A 20,722-nucleotide genomic window follows, 5' to 3' on the forward strand; every position below is an offset into this window, starting at 1 on the left:
CTGTTAACGTAATGAACAGTTAATGAAGGCTTGATGCAACCGAGGACAACGGAGAGGCAAAACAAAATCATCACTTACGAATATGGACATGGTGCAGACAAACCAACTTGGGATTCGAACCAAGATTGTCTCGATCGGATCCTGACCGATGGATCCTGACACAGCTTTGCATATAGGACATACAAATAGCCTCCCCATATCAGCTAAAAGACGTAATTTATCATTACAGAATTGCAGTGATTTAGACTACGCCATCTGTAAGCAGAATGAACACAACAAATATGAAAGTTGGAAATCTGTCTTTATTATCGTGTTAAAAGGTTTGTACTGTTTCACACTCATTCAAGTGAAACCTCAGAATTGCATTCGAAGATGGTAAATGTAAAACGTCAGTGCAAAGCCTGTGTGTAGCAGTGAAAAAAGGGGAAAACGAGCGCCTTGAGCATGTACCAGTTGCGTGGATATGTGCGCTATATAAATACCCCATGATGATGATGATACCAGTGTTAAATAAGGTTTTAAATAAAACAACACATAAGACGTACACACGCATTATATTTTGCATTATGGCAGCCTTTCCACATTCTACAAAACCCATTTAAGAGTATGATTGCATATCTATGTAATAGGCATGGTACAGGTAACTGAGCCTCTTCTTTTCCACCACATACAGATAAAACAAATGTATTACGAGAAAGCGTCATGTCAAGGACGCGTCTTCAGTGTCATGGGCGGCCCTGAGGCTTCAATTTCTTAATTATATTCTTTGTTCTTTATTTTTTATTCGCAGAGTGTATGTAGGCCATCGGCCCATAATACAAATATTAAATGTTTGCAGCCATATATGATTGGCGGTGTTTTACAGCATAATAATTAACATTGCTACATTTCTGATGACAAAGGTATTGTTTGAGGTCATCAATATATTGAAATTTGACAAAGAAGGGTATGTGTAAAACTTGGCAGGAATATATATAGTGCGCAAGGAACTGTATGCTACTCGTTTTCTATATATCCATTGTCGCACATGTTACATAACCTGTGATGTCTGGGCTTATTTGTGTATCTACCTGTCTCAATATTTAATTGATGGGAACCACAGCGAAACTGTGTGAGTGCAATGCGAAATTTACTAATGTTAATAACACTAAGATATGGCTCCATAGATAGATTACACTTGAAAAGAGAATATGAATAAGTTTTAGAACTTGATGATAACGAGTTATGCCATTCTTGATGGGATATATGCTGAGCCCTGATCATAAATTCAGACAGGAAGGAATTTAAGCTACTAATATACTGTCTTTCCCATATATATCCAAATCCCATATTGTAAAGTAATAATTTGTTTTACCATGGCTATCATCTAACAATAATAAGTCAAGGACGCGTCTTCAGTGTCATGGGCGGCCCTGAGGCTTCAATTTCTTAATTATATACAGCACTGAACATTGGTCAAATGTGGTTTTCAGTAAACAAAGATCTGGGAACACGGAAGGGAAGGCACTGCTTGTTCTCGTCTCGACTGATGTCGGTTTATCAATACTTGCCCATAGGTACAAAATTCTGACAAGCGCTGTGTTCGAACTACTGAACACTGATCTCCAGGCAGACGCTCATTCCTCTTGAACGATTCTTCATTGTGGGAGCATTCAACGGCAGTTTTGGTATTGCCTAAAACATCTTACAAATAATATCAGACATGATGTGATGGATTATTATGACAATAGTTATTGTTTTAGGCATTGCTTCCTTCAGTCTAAAGGAAATGTTTTTATAAATTAATACATATCACCCTAGCGTGTATATATGTTTACTTAAGAATATGAGGGAAAGGTACATTGCATTATGCATGTACATACTATAAGCGGAATCTATCATTTGAGGACAATACCCTTCGATTCAAATGGCACTTTAAACTATTCCTCTCACCTTGAAATCTGGTTAAGTTCATTACATATAAACCACACCACACTTTGTTCCAATATCTCAAGTCACATTGAAATGTTAATGGTCGTGTTCATAAAAGATATTCACATTTATACTCTCTGAAAACGTGTTAAAGTGTAAAATTGGTACTTGGGAGTTTTGTAAATCCCAAAAGGAACAGAGGCTTAGAATGGTTTAACTAAGCATGCAGATTATGACAAATAAGACACTTGCCATGTTCTCAGCATCCCAAAGACCAAACAGTGTCGAACATAGACATTAAAAGGAAACACTTATAAATGTGCCATTGTCAGCAGGACTAAATACATTCGTGCCATTGTTATGGATAAGATCGTGAGTGTGAAGGTGAATGGGGGAAAGACAATTGCATTCCACTAATTGTGATAGATTGAAACAACACTTGTGATATGAGCGAGTTTAGTTTTACGCCGCACTCAGCAGTATTCCCGTTATATGGCGGGATATTCATTTGGCGATATGCAGCTGACAAATTCGCCCTTTGGATATCACTGCATGCGAGATGGTTTCAGGTTTATAACTGCCAGTATCTGTTATTCTAAAGAAACGCGAAGCAAATCTTAGAACGAGAAATATAGGTATGTTATCACGTCCAACTAACGATGAGGACAGACGTTTACATGACTTCTTATGAACTGACTACCATTTCTCTTTATCACCACCCCTAAACACAACTCATGGGATGCACGTGCACAACGTAGTATCCCCATACACGTGCATGGGGTGTCATTCTTGATTTTGACGTTTTTCAAGACGGTTATTAGACCATTAATTTTGACAATCATTTTACATCACACAGTTGTTAGTGTCTCATACGAAATAACAAAATCATATTCGCTCAAAATGACACTCTCCAGTCATTAAGATTGGAGCGGTGTGGTAGCCTGGCGGTTTTTTAAGTGTTCCAAACATAGCTATCATGGACATACATATTTGGAAGTGCACCCACAAAATCGTTTAGCATGTTTTAGTCATGCCAAATACATATATGGAAGTGCACCCACGCGTTTAGCATGTTTTAGTCATGCCAAATACATATATTAGTCATGCCAAATACATATATTATTGCTTTGCTTTATGTGAAACAAGTATATCGCCACAACCTATATATAAGCATTTGTTTTGGTTAAACCATAAAAACCTGATTTCAATTTAATGCTGTGCGACTGTGTAATCTAATACTCAGCCTCACAGAAAACTTGAAATGTCTGCGGTAAAGACGATCACCGCGGCATGTTTCCAATTAACTCATTCACGTAGTTGCTGCATGTTAACGACCCGTTGCTGTCATATTACCCAAAACTATAGGAAACATCCAAACCTAGTCATACACGATTTCAAGCCTTAGGGCATTAAAACCAGTGTCATCAATGAACAACATTTACAATTATTTCAATCGTTATAAATATAAGAAAACGATGGTCATATTTACACACCTGTCACATTTGTTCATAATCTCCCAAATGTCCTGTAAATTCATGACCTGCATGACGAATGAAATTGTGGCGGCCAAATGACACGTACATTTCTCACGTTGGTCACGCGGGCCTCGAATGACACGTGTAGTTCCACGTATGGTTACTTTTATCCTTCGTCTGGTGATCTGACCTGTTATGGTTAAAATCGTTATTATTTCACAGCTGTTGGCTTATCCCCACGTGTGTGGGTCGTCGTAGACAAGGAACAAGATCATCTTCCTCGGTGACATGGTTCCCAGTCCCTGCCCAGGGGTCCAATGGAGGTTACTGTCAGCTGCCCCAGCTTGTCCACCAACAGGTGCTGCCTCATAAACGCCTGTGGGATTGCAAGTGGAGCAGTCTTTGAACCACCAGCCTGACTGAAAGTCCTGAGCACAGTTCCTGACACTGTTGTCATTGTCACGGTCCGGGGTGCTGAATGTGGAGCTTTTCAAGGGTCCAAGGCAGTCTTCCAAAGAATGTGGAAATTGGTCATGTGTAAAATGATTGCCGAATGTTAGTTGGTACTTACTGGCTTCATCTCCGACAATAAAGTCCTCCATGTAATATTGGTTATAGCCAGAATTCGGGACGATCTCAACCATTAGTGAATGTTTCCTGCTGCTGGAGATATAGTGGATGTAGTCGTTGCCAAGCCAGTGATTCCCCATTACGTTCCCGAAACCTTGCTTGTAGTCCTTCCAGGAACGATTGAAGCTCTCACTATCATCCTCTTGTTTGAGAATCATGGTTCTGCCCCCGTAATGCATTTCGCAAAATACAGTGAATGGTTGTGGAGCGAGGCTTGGCTGCATAAGATATTTAGCATGCTTGCCGTTGTAATAACTGACGCCGTCTGAACAGTCTGAAACAGATCGACACAAAATAGTGAGATTCAGGAGAAACTAAGGCATGCAGGTATTCATGTTGACTATAAGTGAGGATTTGTCAGACAGACCAATCTTCGAACGGTCTCACTTTACAGACAGACCAATTTTCGAATTCACGACAACCCAATCCTCATTCGCCGACTCCGAGGACACATAGAGGATTCTCTTTATTCCCAACTCCCAGCGGTAACCTGACATAGCTTAGGTTTAATTATTCGATTCAGTTAAGAATTGACTTCAGTGTGTTGTACGTTAGTGGTGGTGTACATTGCCACAATGCTTACAACTTCACTGTTGTTTTAAACAACAACACGAAATCAGTGACCAATTAGCGCAGCAATGCAACAAAACAAGGAAACAAATGTTCTTTAACAGGCTTGGTCAATATAAACTGACGAACAAAAGATAGACTAAGTACACTTCTGGTGCTTAGTGATTATTTTCAAATGTTACGTTATTTGTGATATTATTCATATTTAATTGTGTCATGTTGGTAATGACTCCGCACCATATCCCAATGTAGAGAGCGGTGATATAATTGAATCTGTTATTCATATTAGCAGTAGATGACATTATCATGTGTCAAACTGGAAAGTTTTACATCAGTAATGGTGACACAATAAATTTGACCTGCTGAGGTGAAGTTAAGTGAAGTGAGAGGAGGTGAAAAGGGGTTTATCGTCGTACTTAAGAATATTTCCCTATTATGACGACGTGCATGCGTGTGTATGCGTGGCTGCTTGTACTAGTCCACACGTAAGCTGGTTTTATGGTGCTAGCTCACTGAGATACCATGTCGCAGTTAAGCATGAACACCCTATTCAGATACATTATACTGACTCCGAGCCGACCAGTCCTTGTTTCAACCATTAATGCCGTGCGCCAGGCAGAGACCACCAAGTACCATATTTTAATGTCTTTTGGTATCGATTCTTGAAGAGTATCGATAAGGGAATGAACTCAGGCATGACGATGGAGACATACTGCTAAGAGACCGTACGTATTTTATGGCAAGGGGGTGTGGTGACCCCCACTCCTCCCATGCATGTCAACTACAATATCAATGACGACATCCCACCACCCCTAGTACATGTGTACATTATTGATGACCCCCCTACCTCCCCAGGGGTCCCTAAACCCCTCGGAGGGTCATCTTCGACTGTAAATGAGGTTGTAAGGTGGAGATGTCGTGCACCATGCGCATATAAGGCTGAGTATGAAGACGTTACAGTCGTTTTCAGATGTTTTACTGCACTGGTGAAGCCCCAACAAGCACACGTTCATCTACTGTTTTAAAATGCCTTTCAAAGAAGAAATGCCACTCAAAGAAGTTACTGTTTAGAAAGTTGTAAAATTTTAATCAGACAGTCTCAGATATGCTTTCTATACCAAGAGTTTTCAAGGCCCACTTACGTTATGCAAATAAAATATGTCTTTTCTCAAAGTTTTGTTTCAACACATAATAACTCCTCTCTTTTCTGGCCTGGGAGCCATCAAAAGATGGGCCTTAACATTCTTAGTTCCTTACACCATGAAACCCTTAGGACAAGTAATGTTTGTATTGTGGCAATCCATATTTTACAGGCCATAGTAACACGGACAAAGTGCTATAGGATTCAAGTTCATACTTGATCGCGTTTGCACGGAAGACCAAACTGTCTTCAAGCAGAACATCACACCCAAATGATATAATCGTTGGTTCGATTCCCGTCACCATTACGTTTCTTGGTTTGTCAGCACCATGCCCACACCTCCGATTTTCACGAAAGCGGTAAAGGTCCTAGCCATGTATTACTTCGGTCTTTCATCCCATGCACCCGGGTTAGCATTGGTCTTCAGTAACCCATGCTTGTCGTTAGACCGATCGGGTGGTCAAGCTTGCTGACTTGTCATCGATTCCGAATTGTGTAGATCGATGCTGTTGATCACTTCATTGTCTGTCCAGATTATTTACAGACCGCCGTCATATAGCTAGAATATTGCTAAGTGCGGCGTTAAACAACAATCAAACCAAACCAAATCTATTTACAACTATCCCTACTAATTTTGGAGTGTATATATGACGCTTCAAGAAAGGAAAGCCCAAATTGCCACAATGGCGACGGCCTTGTTTAAAAGCGTTACTTTGTTACTCACAACACAAGTGTGATAGATTCACCAGTGTATTTCTGGTGCCTACCATCCCACCCTTGTTCATCGGCTGAAAATCTCATAAACATATACAGGTAAATATGATAAACATTACTAAACGTTAATAATCTTTGATTTTTGGCAAGGTGAATATTTGTTTGACTTTATTTTCTTATCACTTTGCAGAAAGGCGCTGCCACCCTGATGTTAAATGGCCGGCATCTAAGTATCATGTGAAGTTTTCAATGCTCACCTGTCATTAACCTCTCACACCTATTTCCAAGGTAACCGTTATAGCACACACAAATGTCTGTGCCGGCATTATAATCGCCACCATGTTGACAAGGGTTGTATATCTGAAACAAAGTAAAACACGAGTGAATATATTGCTAGACCGTCCGTATAAACGCTCTTTGAACATGCTTTCAGTTATATAACAACCCATGATGTGTATCACTGGATTATCTGGTCCGGGCTCGATTACTTTCCGACCGCCGCCATATCGCTGGAATATTGCTGAGTGCGGCGTTAAAAAACGAAACAAAATAATTTAAAACAACTTGTCAGTACTTGTGGAAAGCTCACACAGTGATTCAAGTAGATGGCATTCGCCACTATCTAAAACAACACGAAGACGGGATGGAAGCGAAATGATCCCAAACAGGAAGAAAAAGAAAGGGAGAAAAATACCCTAACATCTAGAACAAATGTGGTGAACCACTTATTGTCACGTTCATGTACCAAGAATCAAAACTACAGAATGTTCGGATCGGGGAACGAATACGGGTTTCAAATGGTCGGCTTGCATATCATTATTAAGGTTGACCATCTTGTAACAGGTTAAGAGAAGTACCAAGAACTATACATGTCGCATGACGAATCGTGAAAAATACAAACATGTAAGGTTTGTTGAGAAAGTAAATGCATAACTAGACGAATTTATTCGAAATTTATAGAGTACAATTTTATTCGAACAGTATAGAATAAAATACGTCGCTGGTACAACCACATATTCATGACAGAGTAAAAGTTCCACGGCCAAGAAACCGTGGCACGTGTTTACCACTTTGGGAATACGATACTTTTGTGCAATCGGGAAGGTTCTCTTGCCATATTCTATGTGTGAGAAATGTCCCAGACATCGAAATGTATGAAGTGGTCATGCCCCTTCAGGAGTCCACAAATGGGATTAGGTAGCCATACAGTTTCGGATCAATACAATATAATGACGTCGATGAGTGAATTCATGAGGTGTAATGCAATAAGCAGGTACACGGAAAAGTATATCATTCGTGGGGATCTATGGTCAGTAATCAAGGTATAGATTTCTATGAATGATATTCCAGTTTTCGGATAGTATTGATCTCCAAATCTGAAGAGTCATGACATAAGTGGATAAATCGTTATATAAAGACACCCAGAACACGAGAATTGCCTTTACTGAAATTGATCTTCAAGGTATTCTTATCGTACACGGACTATATAGTAGTGGTATGTTAAGAGTCACATTAAAGATCTGTTGTATGGTTTACAGTCAGCTCAAGGAAGGCGGCGGATAGAGTGCATTAGCGTTATTATATGTGTTTGACAGAGAACATCAATGGGTAATACCGTTACAATTGTGTCAATATCTATTGGCACACATAAACATAATCGAAAATGTCTCTGAAATAACCTCTGTTAGAGAGTTACCTGTTAACAGCTTTAATCAAGCCTGATACCCCACCTGTAATCATACTGTGACCGTAGTTGAATAGGTATGAAGTATCCTATTTTAGACTGTATAGAGCATAGTGATACATTCCTGTTGCTCACCTAGATATGGAGTCAACAGCATTATAAGCTGCTGTGCTCAATGGTATTGTAATATTGTGATAATAAATACTAACACTTAACACTAAAGGGGCGGTGGGGGTAGCCTAGTGGTTACAGCGTTCGCTCGTCATGCCGAAGACCAGGATTCGATTCCCCACATGGGTACAATTGTGTGAAGCCCATTTCTGGTGTTCCCCGCCGTGATATTGCTGGAATATTGCTAAAAGCGGCGTAAAACCACATTCATTCACTCACTCACTCACTCACACGCTTAACACTAAAACCTAAAGAATTGAACACAGCATCATATCACCATAAGATGAAACACATACACGTAGAACAAGGTATCACAACACTTGATTGTTTACCTCCATATAGCCACATATATTCATATCATAATTCTGTGTGTTTGTATGATTAATTTGACACTGGGCGCACCCTGCATTGATATTTCGATATGCACATGCTACGATGAAAGAACAATACGTGTATCCGTTTTTAAATAAATATTTAGTTTCAGCAAACGGTTCTTACAGCTGGACAACTTGGAAACTCAATTGATTTCGTTGTTGAAAACTGCTCAAAATAGCAAGTTATTGGTATGCGGGATGCTGCTGTTTCTTTGGGGGCTATCTTTCATCGACTATCAGCCGATTGGCCAGAAAACATCAGCAAACTAATGACGTTAGGGACCGCCAGCGTTCAGGTTGACCTACGGAGGATGCATCCCTTCTCAGAACCATAAAACGTCATCCGTTCTTATCAAGTGGCGTATCAAAACCGGAGTGGTTTCCACACAGTCGTTTGTCTGATTAAACGGTCCGAAATCGCCTAAAATCGTCGGCCAAACGACCTTTCAAACTTCCCATACAGCATGTTTGAGACATTATGGGTCACGGAATACGCCAGATCGATCTCCAAGTACTGTATTGGAACAAACCCACAACGTCAAATTCAACGTCTGAGCGTCAGGGATGTTATTGCAGTTGGCAGAGGTAACACAAGATATTGAGCTCGGTAGTTGAGCTCGGTAGTTGATACTGATGTGATCGCTCGACGATCGTATGTGAGAATCTTGAAAATGACCGCCCTTGTTAACATCATACGTTCTTTGTGCGTTTATATTTTACGTTCAATGAGTCCTTGAGGTCAGTTCATCTATATAGATAGTAGGTGAATTGAAGTTCGGATAAATTCCTTTACTGTGGTAATCGGTAACATATTTACACTATACAAATATGCGACGTTGAGATACTTTTGCCATGTGTATGCATGGCAAAGCTAGCTACCTTAGTTTACAATTTCAGCATGATATGTATTTTATGAGAATTTACGAGCATGATCAAAACACGACCGAACGTTAAAATATTTAAAAAAAGAGTATGTTGAATCGTTCACCCAACAACATTTATTCCAAGCTTAACTACATTATGAACAAATAGATAACTGGTGCAATCGACGACATAAAATCACGTAGGACCTTTCATTTGTACCGAGCGACCTTGTGATAAAGCACATCTTAACCTTTTCCCTGAACTACCTTTCCTTTTCAATATTCTCATATTCCAAGATAAATATCTTAAAGGTCACATGCAACCAAAAAATCAAACATAATTAAAACACAATTATCACTTATTCATGACATATAATATACATTGCTGGTTACGAAAAAATATATACACAAAATTATAAGCGTACAATCGCAAATCGAAAGTGCAAAATTGTGTACTTCGGTTTACTTCCCAAGAAACGAAGCAGCCGGGATACCGAACCCAGTCAGAGCGGGTGGGTGTGCACTCAAGTGTAACGGCTGGTTCATTTGCAGATGCCTTCACGGCCAGTTGTGTGTATATATATAGAGAGAGATGTTTGGTTTTGTAAATACATGCCCATTTTTTGTGTATAACATTTTGTAATCAACAGACATCATAACATGTCATGTGTTCAAGTATCACACCTGCCTGTCTGTGTAATTACATAATGTGACAGAGACCGAACTCGGGCCATAAATCAATGCATTTTGTTTATGGTGTATAGCCTGATTGGTGTTAAGTTCAAATTGCATGTGGTCAGTGATAGCAGCTGTGTATTGAATATTGTCATTAGCAGACAGGCAGGCAGACACACAGGTGTCAATAAAACAAGACATTGAGTTTTGTCTGTGACAACGACATATCTATATCACAGTTAGAAATTCTGTCAACGCTAAATAATGACATTGCTTTTAAGTATCGAACTGAGAAAGTGTCTCGGTAAGAAGAACGTGTGGTGAAATAGACAAATGAAATTATATAAACAGTTAATTTACTGTCATAACATATATAAAAAGCTCGCGCCTGTGAGATATCAACAAAACATTAGAAAAATAGCTCACACCAAAGCCTTCACCGAGTATTCACCCGACAACCCGCTTCCAAGCTGCGCGAACCTATTTACTTGCGCACGTGCTATGAGCGCAGCCCAGCTGTTGAAACCCGTTTTGCCCAGAAAAGTCTGGGGAAAATTAGTGAATCGTTTGAACTCCGATTTCGCGCGTTTTTTTCATCGCGTTATTTTTCATTTTTATAAGTTGAATTTGCATTTTTGACGATTTGTTTCGGTATGTCCATACCGAAAGGTATCAGAATCTGCAAAGTTGTGTTTTACGTTGCATGTGACCTTTAAGAACTTTTTACCTCATACCTAACCCATCTTGCATTTTGCAAAGGCTTCTGGTAATGAGTGCGTGGGTATGGTTTTACGCCGCTTTGAGCAATATTCCAGCAGGACGACACCAGAAATGGGCTTCACACAATCTACCCTTATGGGGAATCGAACCCAGGTCTTAGGCGTTGCAGGCAAACGCTTAAACCACTAGCCTACCCCACCGCCCCTGCTTCCTGCACGAAACCTCATTGATTATGACAGGAGTTACGAGTCACAAAAGGGGTTGGGGTATGGGAAGTGTGTATGTGCGTGCGTGCGTGCGTGCGTGCGTGCACGTGCGCGCACTCACTTCACATTTCAACATCCAGCACAGAGCCATTAATAAAATAATCGTACCGGAATATATATGCATAATTACCATTTATGATTCACAACAAAAATCTTTTCAGCTTACGTTGAGATGGATGCCCGCTCACAGGAGAGAATAGACCTTCATTATCTACTGCTTAATTATGGTATTCCCTTTCATTTTCAAAGTCCACGTTAGCGCGAACTCAAATGATTAGTTGGTAAATATAATTCACATAAAATAATCTTTGCTCAGCAACATTTGATGTTAATTTGAACAATGTTATGTCTTTGATGTGATTGTCAAAATGTCATTTACAAAATCTGAGAGAATACTCTGACATGATAGTGCATTAACTGATTTTGTTAAAACTAGAAACGAGATGTTAAATTTGAATAATGTCTGACGTGCATTAGTGCAGAGATTATGCTGCTGTAAGACAAGTAAAACGCCTTAAAAGAAATGTGTTATTTATTAAAAGAATCCTTGATAAGACGCCTGTTGCGGACGTTTGCCTCGGTGGCATGGTAAGGCCGAACCAAGGGTCATAAGTAGAGCTATACCGGATCCTAGCGAATGACCAAGGGACTCAACTCTAGTTCTTGATCATGATCTCGCGCATGACGCTGGAATCAAACCGGTTTATCAAGATGTGATAGCAGTGTGTTATGGTTTTGAGGCAATGTCATTGGACAATCGGAATATTACATTATGCAGGGAACAGTGATATGTATTGTTCATGGACCTGGTGTAATGTTTCCTTGTGCGACGGTTAAAGAAATAAAAGTGACTCGGTGAAGAGAACTCAAGTGTTTCCCATCACAAGTGTCTGCTCTACTAGATGTCCCCGAACAGTTCCCCTCGCAATACATCCCTGTATGCCATGTACTCGTATGGTACGGGCTGTAAAAGTTCCTAGATGGAACCTGTGTCGGAGGTGGTTGGGGCTGTAAGGGTTGCTGGCTGGAACCTGTGTTAGAGGTGGTTCGGGCTGTAAGGGTTGGTAGCTGGAACCTGTGTCGGAGGTGGTTCGGGCTGTAAGGGTTGCTAGCTTGAACCTGTGTCGGAGGTGGTTCGGGCTGCAAGGGTTGCTGGCTGTAACTTGTGTCGGAGGATGTTCGGGCTGTAAGGGTTGGTGGCTGGAACCTGTGTCGGAGGTGGTTCGGGCTGTAAGGGATGCTGGCTGGAACTTGTGTCGGAGGTGGTTCGGGCTGTAGGGGCTGCTGGCTGGAACCTGTGTCGGAGGTAATTCGGGCTGTAAGGATTGGTGGCTGGAACCTGTGTCGGAGATGGTTCGGGCTGTAAGGGTTGGTGGCTGTAACTTGTGTCGGAGGATGTTCCGACTGTAAGGGTTGGTGGTTCGAACCTGTGTCGGAGATGGTTCGGGCTGTAAGGGCTGCTGTCTGGAACCTGTGTCGGAGGTGGTTCGGGCTGTAAGGGCTGCTGTCTGGAACCTGTGTCGGAGATGGTTCGGGCTGTAAGGGATGCTGGCTGGAACCTGTGTCGGAGGTGGTTCGGGCTGTAAGGGTTGGTGGTTCGAACCTGTGTCGGAGATGGTTCGGGCTGTAAGGGCTGCTGTCTGGAACCTGTGTCGGAGGTGGTTCGGGCTGTAAGGGCTGCTGGCTGGAACCTGTGTCGGAGGTAATTCGGGCTGTAAGGGTTGGTGGTTCGAACCTGTGTCGGAGGTGGTTCGGGCTGTAAGGGTTGCTGGCTGGAACCTGTGTCGGAAGTGGTTCGGGCTGTAAGGGATGCTGGCTGGAACCTGTGTCGGAGGTGGTTCGGGCTGTAAGGGATGCTGGCTGGAACCTGTGTCGGAGATGGTTCGGGCTGTAAGGGATGCTGGCTGGAACCTGTGTCGGAGATGGTTCGGGCTGTAAGGGATGCTGGCTGGAACCTGTGTCGGAGGTGGTTCGGGCTGTAAGGGATGCTGGCTGGAACCTGTGTCGGAGGTGGTTCGGGCTGTAAGGGATGCTGGCTGGAACCTGTGTCGGGAGATGGTTCGGGCTGTAAGGGCTGCTGGCCGGAACCTGTGTCGGAGGTGGTTCGGGCTGTAAGGGATGCTGGCTGGAACCTGTGTCGGAGATGGTTCGGGCTGTAAGGGATGCTGGCTGGAACCTGTGTCGGAGATGGTTCGGGCTGTAAGGGATGCTGGCTGGAACCTGTGTCGGAGATGGTTCGGGCTGTAGGGGCTGCTGGCTGGAACCTGTGTCGGAGGTGGTTCGGGATGTAAGGGATGCTGGCTGGAACCTGTGTCGGAGATGGTTCGGGCTGTAAGGGCTGCTGGCTGGAACCTGTGTCGGAGGTGGTTCGGGCTGTAAGGGATGCTGGCTGGAACCTGTGTCGGAGATGGTTCGGGCTGTAAGGGATGCTGGCTGGAACCTGTGTCAGAGATGGTTCGGGCTGTAAGGGATGCTGGCTGGAACCTGTGTCGGAGGTGGTTCGGGCTGTAGGGGCTGCTGGCTGGAACCTGTGTCGGAGGTAGTTCGGGCTGTAAGGATTGGTGGCTGGAACCTGTGTCGGAGATGGTTCGGGCTGTAAGGGCTGCTGTCTGGAACCTGTGTCGGAGAGGTAGTTCGGGCTGTAAGGGATGCTGGCTGGAACCTGTGTCGGAGATGGTTCGGGCTGTAAGGGATGCTGGCTGGAACCTGTGTCGGAGGTTGTTCGGGCTGTAAGGGTTGGTGGCTGGAACCTGTGTCGGAGGTGGTTCGGGCTGTAAGGGATGCTGGCTGGAACTTGTGTCGGAGGTGGTTCGGGCTGTAAGGGATGCTGGCTGGAACTTGTGTCGGAGGTGGTTCGGGCTGTAAGGGTTGGTGGCTGGAACCTGTGTCGGAGATGGTTCGGGCTGTAAGGGCTGCTGGCTGGAACCTGTGTCGGAGATGGTTCGGGCTGTAAGGGATGCTGGCTGGAACCTGTGTCGGAGATGGTTCGGGCTGTAGGGGCTGCTGGCTGGAACCTGTGTCGGGGGTAATTCGGGCTGTAAGGGTTGGTGGCTGGAACCTGTGTCGGAGATGGTTCGGGCTGTAAGGGCTGCTGTCTGGAACCTGTGTCGGAGATGGTTCGGGCTGTAAGGGATGCTGGCTGGAACCTGTGTCGGAGGTGGTTCGGGCTGTAAGGGCTGCTGTCTGGAACCTGTGTCGGAGATGGTTCGGGCTGTAAGGGATGCTGGCTGGAACCTGTGTCGGAGGTGGTTCGGGCTGTAAGGGATGCTGGCTGGAACCTGTGTCGGAGATGGTTCGGGCTGTAAGGGCTGCTGTCTGGAACCTGTGTCGGAGGTGGTTCGGGCTGTAACCTGTGTCGGAGGTAATTCGGGCTGTAAGGATTGGTGGCTGGAACCTGTGTCGGAGATGGTTCGGGCTGTAAGGGATGCTGGCTGGAACTTGTGTCGGAGGTGGTTCGGGCTGTAGGGGCTGCTGGCTGGAACCTGTGTCGGAGGTAATTCGGGCTGTAAGGATTGGTGGCTGGAACCTGTGTCGGAGATGGTTCGGGCTGTAAGGGTTGGTGGCTGTAACTTGTGTCGGAGGATGTTCCGACTGTAAGGGTTGGTGGTTCGAAGCTGTGTCGGAGATGGTTCGGGCTGTAAGGGCTGCTGTCTGGAACCTGTGTCGGAGGTGGTTCGGGCTGTAAGGGCTGCTGTCTGGAACCTGTGTCGGAGATGGTTCGGGCTGTAAGGGCTGCTATCTGGAACCTGTGTCGGAGGTAATTCGGGCTGTAAGGGTTGGTGGTTCGAAGCTGTGTCGGAGATGGTTCGGGCTGTAAGGGATGCTGGCTGGAACCTGTGTCGGAGATGGTTCGGGCTGTAGGGGCTGCTGGCTGGAACCTGTGTCGGAGGTAGTTCGGGATGTAAGGATTGGTGGCTGGAACCTGTGTCGGAGGTGGTTCGGGCTGTAAGGGATGCTGGCTGGAACCTGTGTCGGAGGTGGTTCGGGCTGTAAGGGATGCTGGCTGGAACCTGTGTCGGAGGTGGTTCGGGCTGTAAGGGATGCTGGCTGGAACCTGTGTCGGAGATGGTTCGGGCTGTAAGGGATGCTGGCTGGAACCTGTGTCGGAGGTGGTTCGGGCTGTAAGGGATGCTGGCTGGAACCTGTGTCGGAGATGGTTCGGGCTGTAAGGGCTGCTGTCTGGAACCTGTGTCGGAGGTGGTTCGGGCTGTAAGGGATGTTGGTTGGAACCTGTGTCGGAGATGGTTCGGGCTGTAGGGGCTGCTGGCTGGAACCTGTGTCGGGGGTAATTCGGGCTGTAAGGATTGGTGGCTGGAACCTGTGTCGGAGATGGTTCGGCCTGTAAGGATTGGTGGCTGGAACCTGTGTCGGAGATGGTTCGGGCTGTAAGGGCTGCTGGCTGGAACCTGTGTCGGAGATGGTTCGGGCTGTAGGGGCTGCTGGCTGGAACCTGTGTCGGGGGTAATTCGGGCTGTAAGGATTGGTGGCTGGAACCTGTGTCGGAAATGGTTCGGGCTGTAAGGGCTGCTGTCTGGAACCTGTGTCGGAGATGGTTCGGGCTGTAAGGGTTGCTGGCTGGAACCTGTGTCGGAGGTGGTTCGGGCTGTAAGGGCTGCTGGCTGGAACCTGTGTCGGAGATGGTTCGGGCTGTAAGGGATGCTGGCTGGAACCTGTGTCGGAGGTGGTTCGGGCTGTAAGGGATGCTGGCTGGAACCTGTGTCGGAGGTGGTTCGGGCTGTAAGGGCTGCTGGCTGGAACCTGTGTCGGAGGTGGTTCGGGCTGTAAGGGATGCTGGCAGGAACCTGTGTCGGAGATGGTTCGGGCTGTAAGGGATGCTGGCTGGAACCTGTGTCGGAGGTAATTCGGGCTGTAAGGATTGGTGGCTGGAACCTGTGTCGGAGATGGTTCGGGCTGTAAGGATTGGTGGCTGGAACCTGTGTCGGAGATGGTTCGGGCTGTAAGGGATGCTGGCTGGAACCTGTGTCGGAGGTGGTTCGGGCTGTAAGGGATGCTGGCTGGAACCTGTGTCGGAGGTGGTTCGGGCTGTAAGGGTTGCTGGCTGGAACCTGTGTCGGAGGTGGTTCGGGCTGTAAGGGATGCTGGCTGGAACCTGTGTCGGAGGTGGTTCGGGCTGTAAGGGATGCTGGCTGGAACCTGTGTCGGAGGTAGTTCGGGCTGTAAGGATTGGTGGCTGGAACCTGTGTCGGAGATGGTTCGGGCTGTAAGGGATGCTGGCTGGAACCTGTGTCGGAGGTGGTTCGGGCTGTAAGGGATGCTGGCTGGAACCTGTGTCGGAGGTGGTTCGGGCTGTAAGGGATGCTGGCTGGAACCTGTGTCGGAGGTGGTTCGGGCTGTAAGGGATGCTGGCTGGAACCTGTGTCGGAGATGGTTCGGGCTGTAAGGGCTGCTGGCTGGAACCTGTGTCGGAGGTGGTTCGAATGCATTGGTGTTAACGTGAGGTCGTTACTGGTAAGGACAAAGTTTATGGATGAACAAATTCTTTTTTCAAGATGCCACTCAAAGAAGGTCGTTACTGGTTTGCGGCCACTACGGGGACGGTCTATAACTTGAGTTTTGTTGCTGAAAACGTGATTCCAAGGACGTTGAATTTACGAGCAACGTTCCGCTGCATCCCGATAGCTCTCCATCTATCATTTTGACAGAGGAGAGGCATCTCGAACCTGTTCCAGAACGTAAGCCTGAATTGAGACGAAATGCGGGAAAACGTCTGGTTGGTTGGTGTTTTAAAGTGAACATTAGTGTCCATTTTTCTAGAATATGCTATGCTTCTTGCAAATGTCTTGCATTTCGAAGAACAACTGCCTGGTTGCGTTTCTTCGACTATTTTACCCCACCCTTCTCTTGTCCAAATCTAATTTTTAATGCACAACATTACCAATAAAATAATAAAAATGTTACAATAACTTTTGCCTCTGAGTATCAGATAGCTGGAGGAAAGAAGACTCCAGACAGGGTGGGGCAAGTATGCAAGACATGATTTCACTGCCAGTAGACAATTACTGGAATATACTAAGGAGCGTGTAACAATCCTTGAAATATGTGATTATACGATCTCAGATGATCGCAGTGTTGGATGGCTGCTCCTGCTCTTTGCAGCTGGGGTCGTTCCCTTGACCGCCTGTTGAGGGATTCCGTCCCTCTCGATAGTCTTGCTCAACTTGTTCACAAGGGTTTCTCGTCCACTTCCTCAACCTCTGTTAGGTGCAGAACAGCCTTTTATTGGTTTTTGCCTGAAGCAGAGCTCAGTGTAATGCTTAGCCAAGATCTGATGGGTGTCGTTTTTCTTTTGACGGATAGCATTCTTGATGCTATTGTAATTAACTGCCCTTTCCGGAGTGACAGGGATGAACTCAAAGGTGTGGGCTTCAAACAATAGTGTTTCTCACACCTTGCCCCAAAGACCGACCCTGCAGTAGCATATGAGTCTCTCATATGATCCCATGTGGAGGCTGTGTAACCAGATCTGTTTGCAGGGCACCGGTACAACACTCTATTGGCGGATGTGACGTATTGCTGACATCGAAATTTCCTTCTCACCTTGCTTGGCTTGTCATCTTTGGCTGGAGTTTGATCCTGTAGCAAATCAACAAATGGCCTGTGTCAGCAGGTAGCATTGTAGAATCTGTGATAAGGATGTTCCAGTGGTGGCCAGCTTGCGATTGGTAGAGCTGGTGCCAAAATACACTTTGCACCGCGGCTTGGTGATGAAAGAAGGCATTGGTGATGCGCGGAATGTGGAATGTGCACAGCACGAGAAGCTGTTGTCCATTTTTAGTCACGTTACCATTTCATTATTGTCTCAGACAACAGGGACAGGATTCTTGAACACTCTTGCGTTGTTGTCAACTGTTCCTGACTGGTGATCACCTTGACTTTCTGGAGCTGGTTGTAAAAATGGTCCTTTACCTCCTCTATTAAGCAGATGGGATGGGAGGAGGGTACATGTTGATAGGGATGACAGGCTCTTTCAATACCAAGAATTGGAAGGTGAAAATGTTTCTGTCCCATTTTAAGCAGCCCGTTCTTGACAGCAAACCCGAAACCGTGCTCTCCGAGAGTCTGCCATAGTCAGCCCCGTGGCAGGGTACATGTCTTGGAGTTTGTTCTCCTATTACGTTGACGCTGTGAGCCAACGTTGAATTGCTCTCTTAAGTGTACAGGCCTGGAAACCTGACGTGGAGGGCACACTGTAGATGGTTTCAGGTGGAAGCCGGAAGCGATTGCTGCTTGGTACCAGAGACTTGTTAAAGACACCCGATTGTCTAAGGACAGATTTGCTCTGGGGTTTATTCCAAAAGCCTTTTCCATTTCCATCAAACGGCACAAGGGAAAGGCTTCAGATTTGAAAGTGTTCCCTTGGTCTGGTTTTGAGGCGTGACACGAATTGAACTTGGCTATATTAGAGGCTACTCAGGGCTCATATGGTTTGGCAATTTTATAGATATTAGGATCTCGTCCCAAGTATTCGTCATGAATATTTCAATACACACCAACGGCAACAACAATATCAGGCATATGTATACTATTCTCCTGTAAAACTTGATCAAGTTTTTATTTGATTTTACATTTAGAAAAAAACAATCGAAGCTTCCTGTAAATCAACTTCGTGCATACAAATTGTCATACTGTGAATCACCATCAAACAGTGAATACGACGATACCACCGACTGTTCATGGTGAGCGAACCCTACTTGTACTACATGTACAACAACGACTGCTAGTACTATAACGCCAAAAGATAAGTCCTCTTGATACAGATAACCAAGAAACTGCCTTAGCGAAATATCGCTCAGTCGTATACTCTTTGACAAGGATGTTGTCATCTTCAATCTTATTTTTTTGTGGCACTATCATCTACTATTGATGATCTCACAATTTGGTTGTTATAAGGGTTACATTGCTGGAAATGTACAAGAAAAACCTAAACCTTTCAGGATTACGTCCTGTTTGGAAACCATGAAGATCCGGGTTAGAATTGGTCTTCAGGAACCCATGCTTGTTGTCAGAGGCGACTAACGGGATCGGATGGTCAGGCTCGCTGACTTGGTTCTAATGTGTTATCGTATCCCAATTTCGTGGATCGATGCTCATGCTGTTGATCATTGGACTGTCTGGTCCAGTGCAGTCTGTTTTTTTTATTTAAAGACAGCCGCTATATAGCTGGAATATTGCTGAGTACGGCGTTCAACAACAACAACTAACCGTAGTTTCCAACCTTATTTCAAACTTAACCCACGATACTCACGTCGTTGTAGTGGACATCGCTTGTTGGGTCACAAGGCCAGTCAGGGATGTATCTACCATGGAGGAAACATGTTGAAGAGGAAAGTCGAAATGTGAAGGAGTGACAGTTTTCTTTAATGCTGCATAGAACAGCACATGATGAAACACTCCTTTTGCCTTCAATTCGTCCGATAGGTCCACCATTGAAAGTATCTGGATCAAGGCATGACTCCACTGCCTTGAAACCCTTGAAGTTAAGAGATACAACATAGTCTATTACAAGAAGAACCAGGGCTATATGACTTTTGACACCCATCTCTCACTATCATGAACAGGTGGAAAGTGTGTGAATAAATGTCCTAATCTTCTGTCATCTCGAATGGTGAAATTTCGGTAACACATCTACCGATGACCTTGTGCAAGCAGAACAGTTGTGATAAGTCAACACAAGTCGTATTTTAGAGATCTGAGAAGTAAAATATTATTTGTGTGAAGAGGAACCATTGGCTGCGTGACTAGATCGATACCTTGCCTTCGTGGGAACGATTCATTGATCGCTGATCGACCGATGTAGGTGACGATCAAAGAGAGGTGGTCCGTCTGGTGAGGTGAGGTGAAATTGTGTTTAACGTCGTGCTTGAGAATATTTCACTCATATGACGACGTGCATGCGTGTGTATGTGTATGTGCGGGTGTTTGTATTAGCCCAGACTTAAGCTGGTTTTATAGTGCTAGCCCACACTAACATGCCGCAGTGAAGCATGAATACCCCACTCAGACACATTATATTGACTCCGAGCCTACCAGTCCTTGTTGTACCCATTGATGCCGAACGCCAGGCAGGGACCAACAAGTTCCATATTTTAACGTCTTTTGGTATGACGCGGTCGGGGATCGAACCCTCGACCCCCGCTCTTCGGGCAGACGCTCTAACCACTACACCGCATGACCTATAACTCTGCGCCTACCATACCATAGACATAAATATGTTGACTATATATTGGTAGAGTTTTTGTGAATTGAAAGTTTAGTGTATTGAAATTTTGTTCTGAACCATATTCCAATCTAATGTCTTACACTGGGAATATTAAATTGTTGTGTTTTACCATTTGCGGCACACATCAGATTAATCTAATCCCGTAGTTGCTAAAAATATATCTCCACCATGAACAAAACAATATAGTCCGAATTAATACACACAGCGTGACGCTGGTTTAGTTTATGACATATTCATTGAGAGTTCGTCTCAAAGTACAGTACTTATGATGTATCAGTCATAAGGGC

General features: G+C 44.8%; 1 protein-coding gene across 1 annotated transcript; it reads right to left on the minus strand.

The window, feature by feature from the left end:
• Positions 1-3,008: 3,008 nt before the first annotated feature.
• On the minus strand, positions 3,009-19,870 carry LOC124265264 (fibrinogen-like protein 1). Its single transcript, XM_046700052.1, has 3 exons — positions 19,461-19,870; positions 6,699-6,801; positions 3,009-4,290 (listed from the first exon to the last, which is right to left on the minus strand). Exons 1-3 carry the CDS (start codon positions 19,752-19,754, stop codon positions 3,617-3,619), a joined length of 1,071 nt encoding a protein of 356 aa, XP_046556008.1. The 5' UTR covers positions 19,755-19,870; the 3' UTR covers positions 3,009-3,616.
• Positions 19,871-20,722: the final 852 nt, after the last annotated feature.

Source organism: Haliotis rubra, unplaced genomic scaffold, assembly GCF_003918875.1.
Source record: "Haliotis rubra isolate DU_JTF1 unplaced genomic scaffold, ASM391887v1 Scf97, whole genome shotgun sequence".
In the NCBI taxonomy this organism is placed as follows: Eukaryota; Metazoa; Mollusca; class Gastropoda; order Lepetellida; family Haliotidae; genus Haliotis; species Haliotis rubra.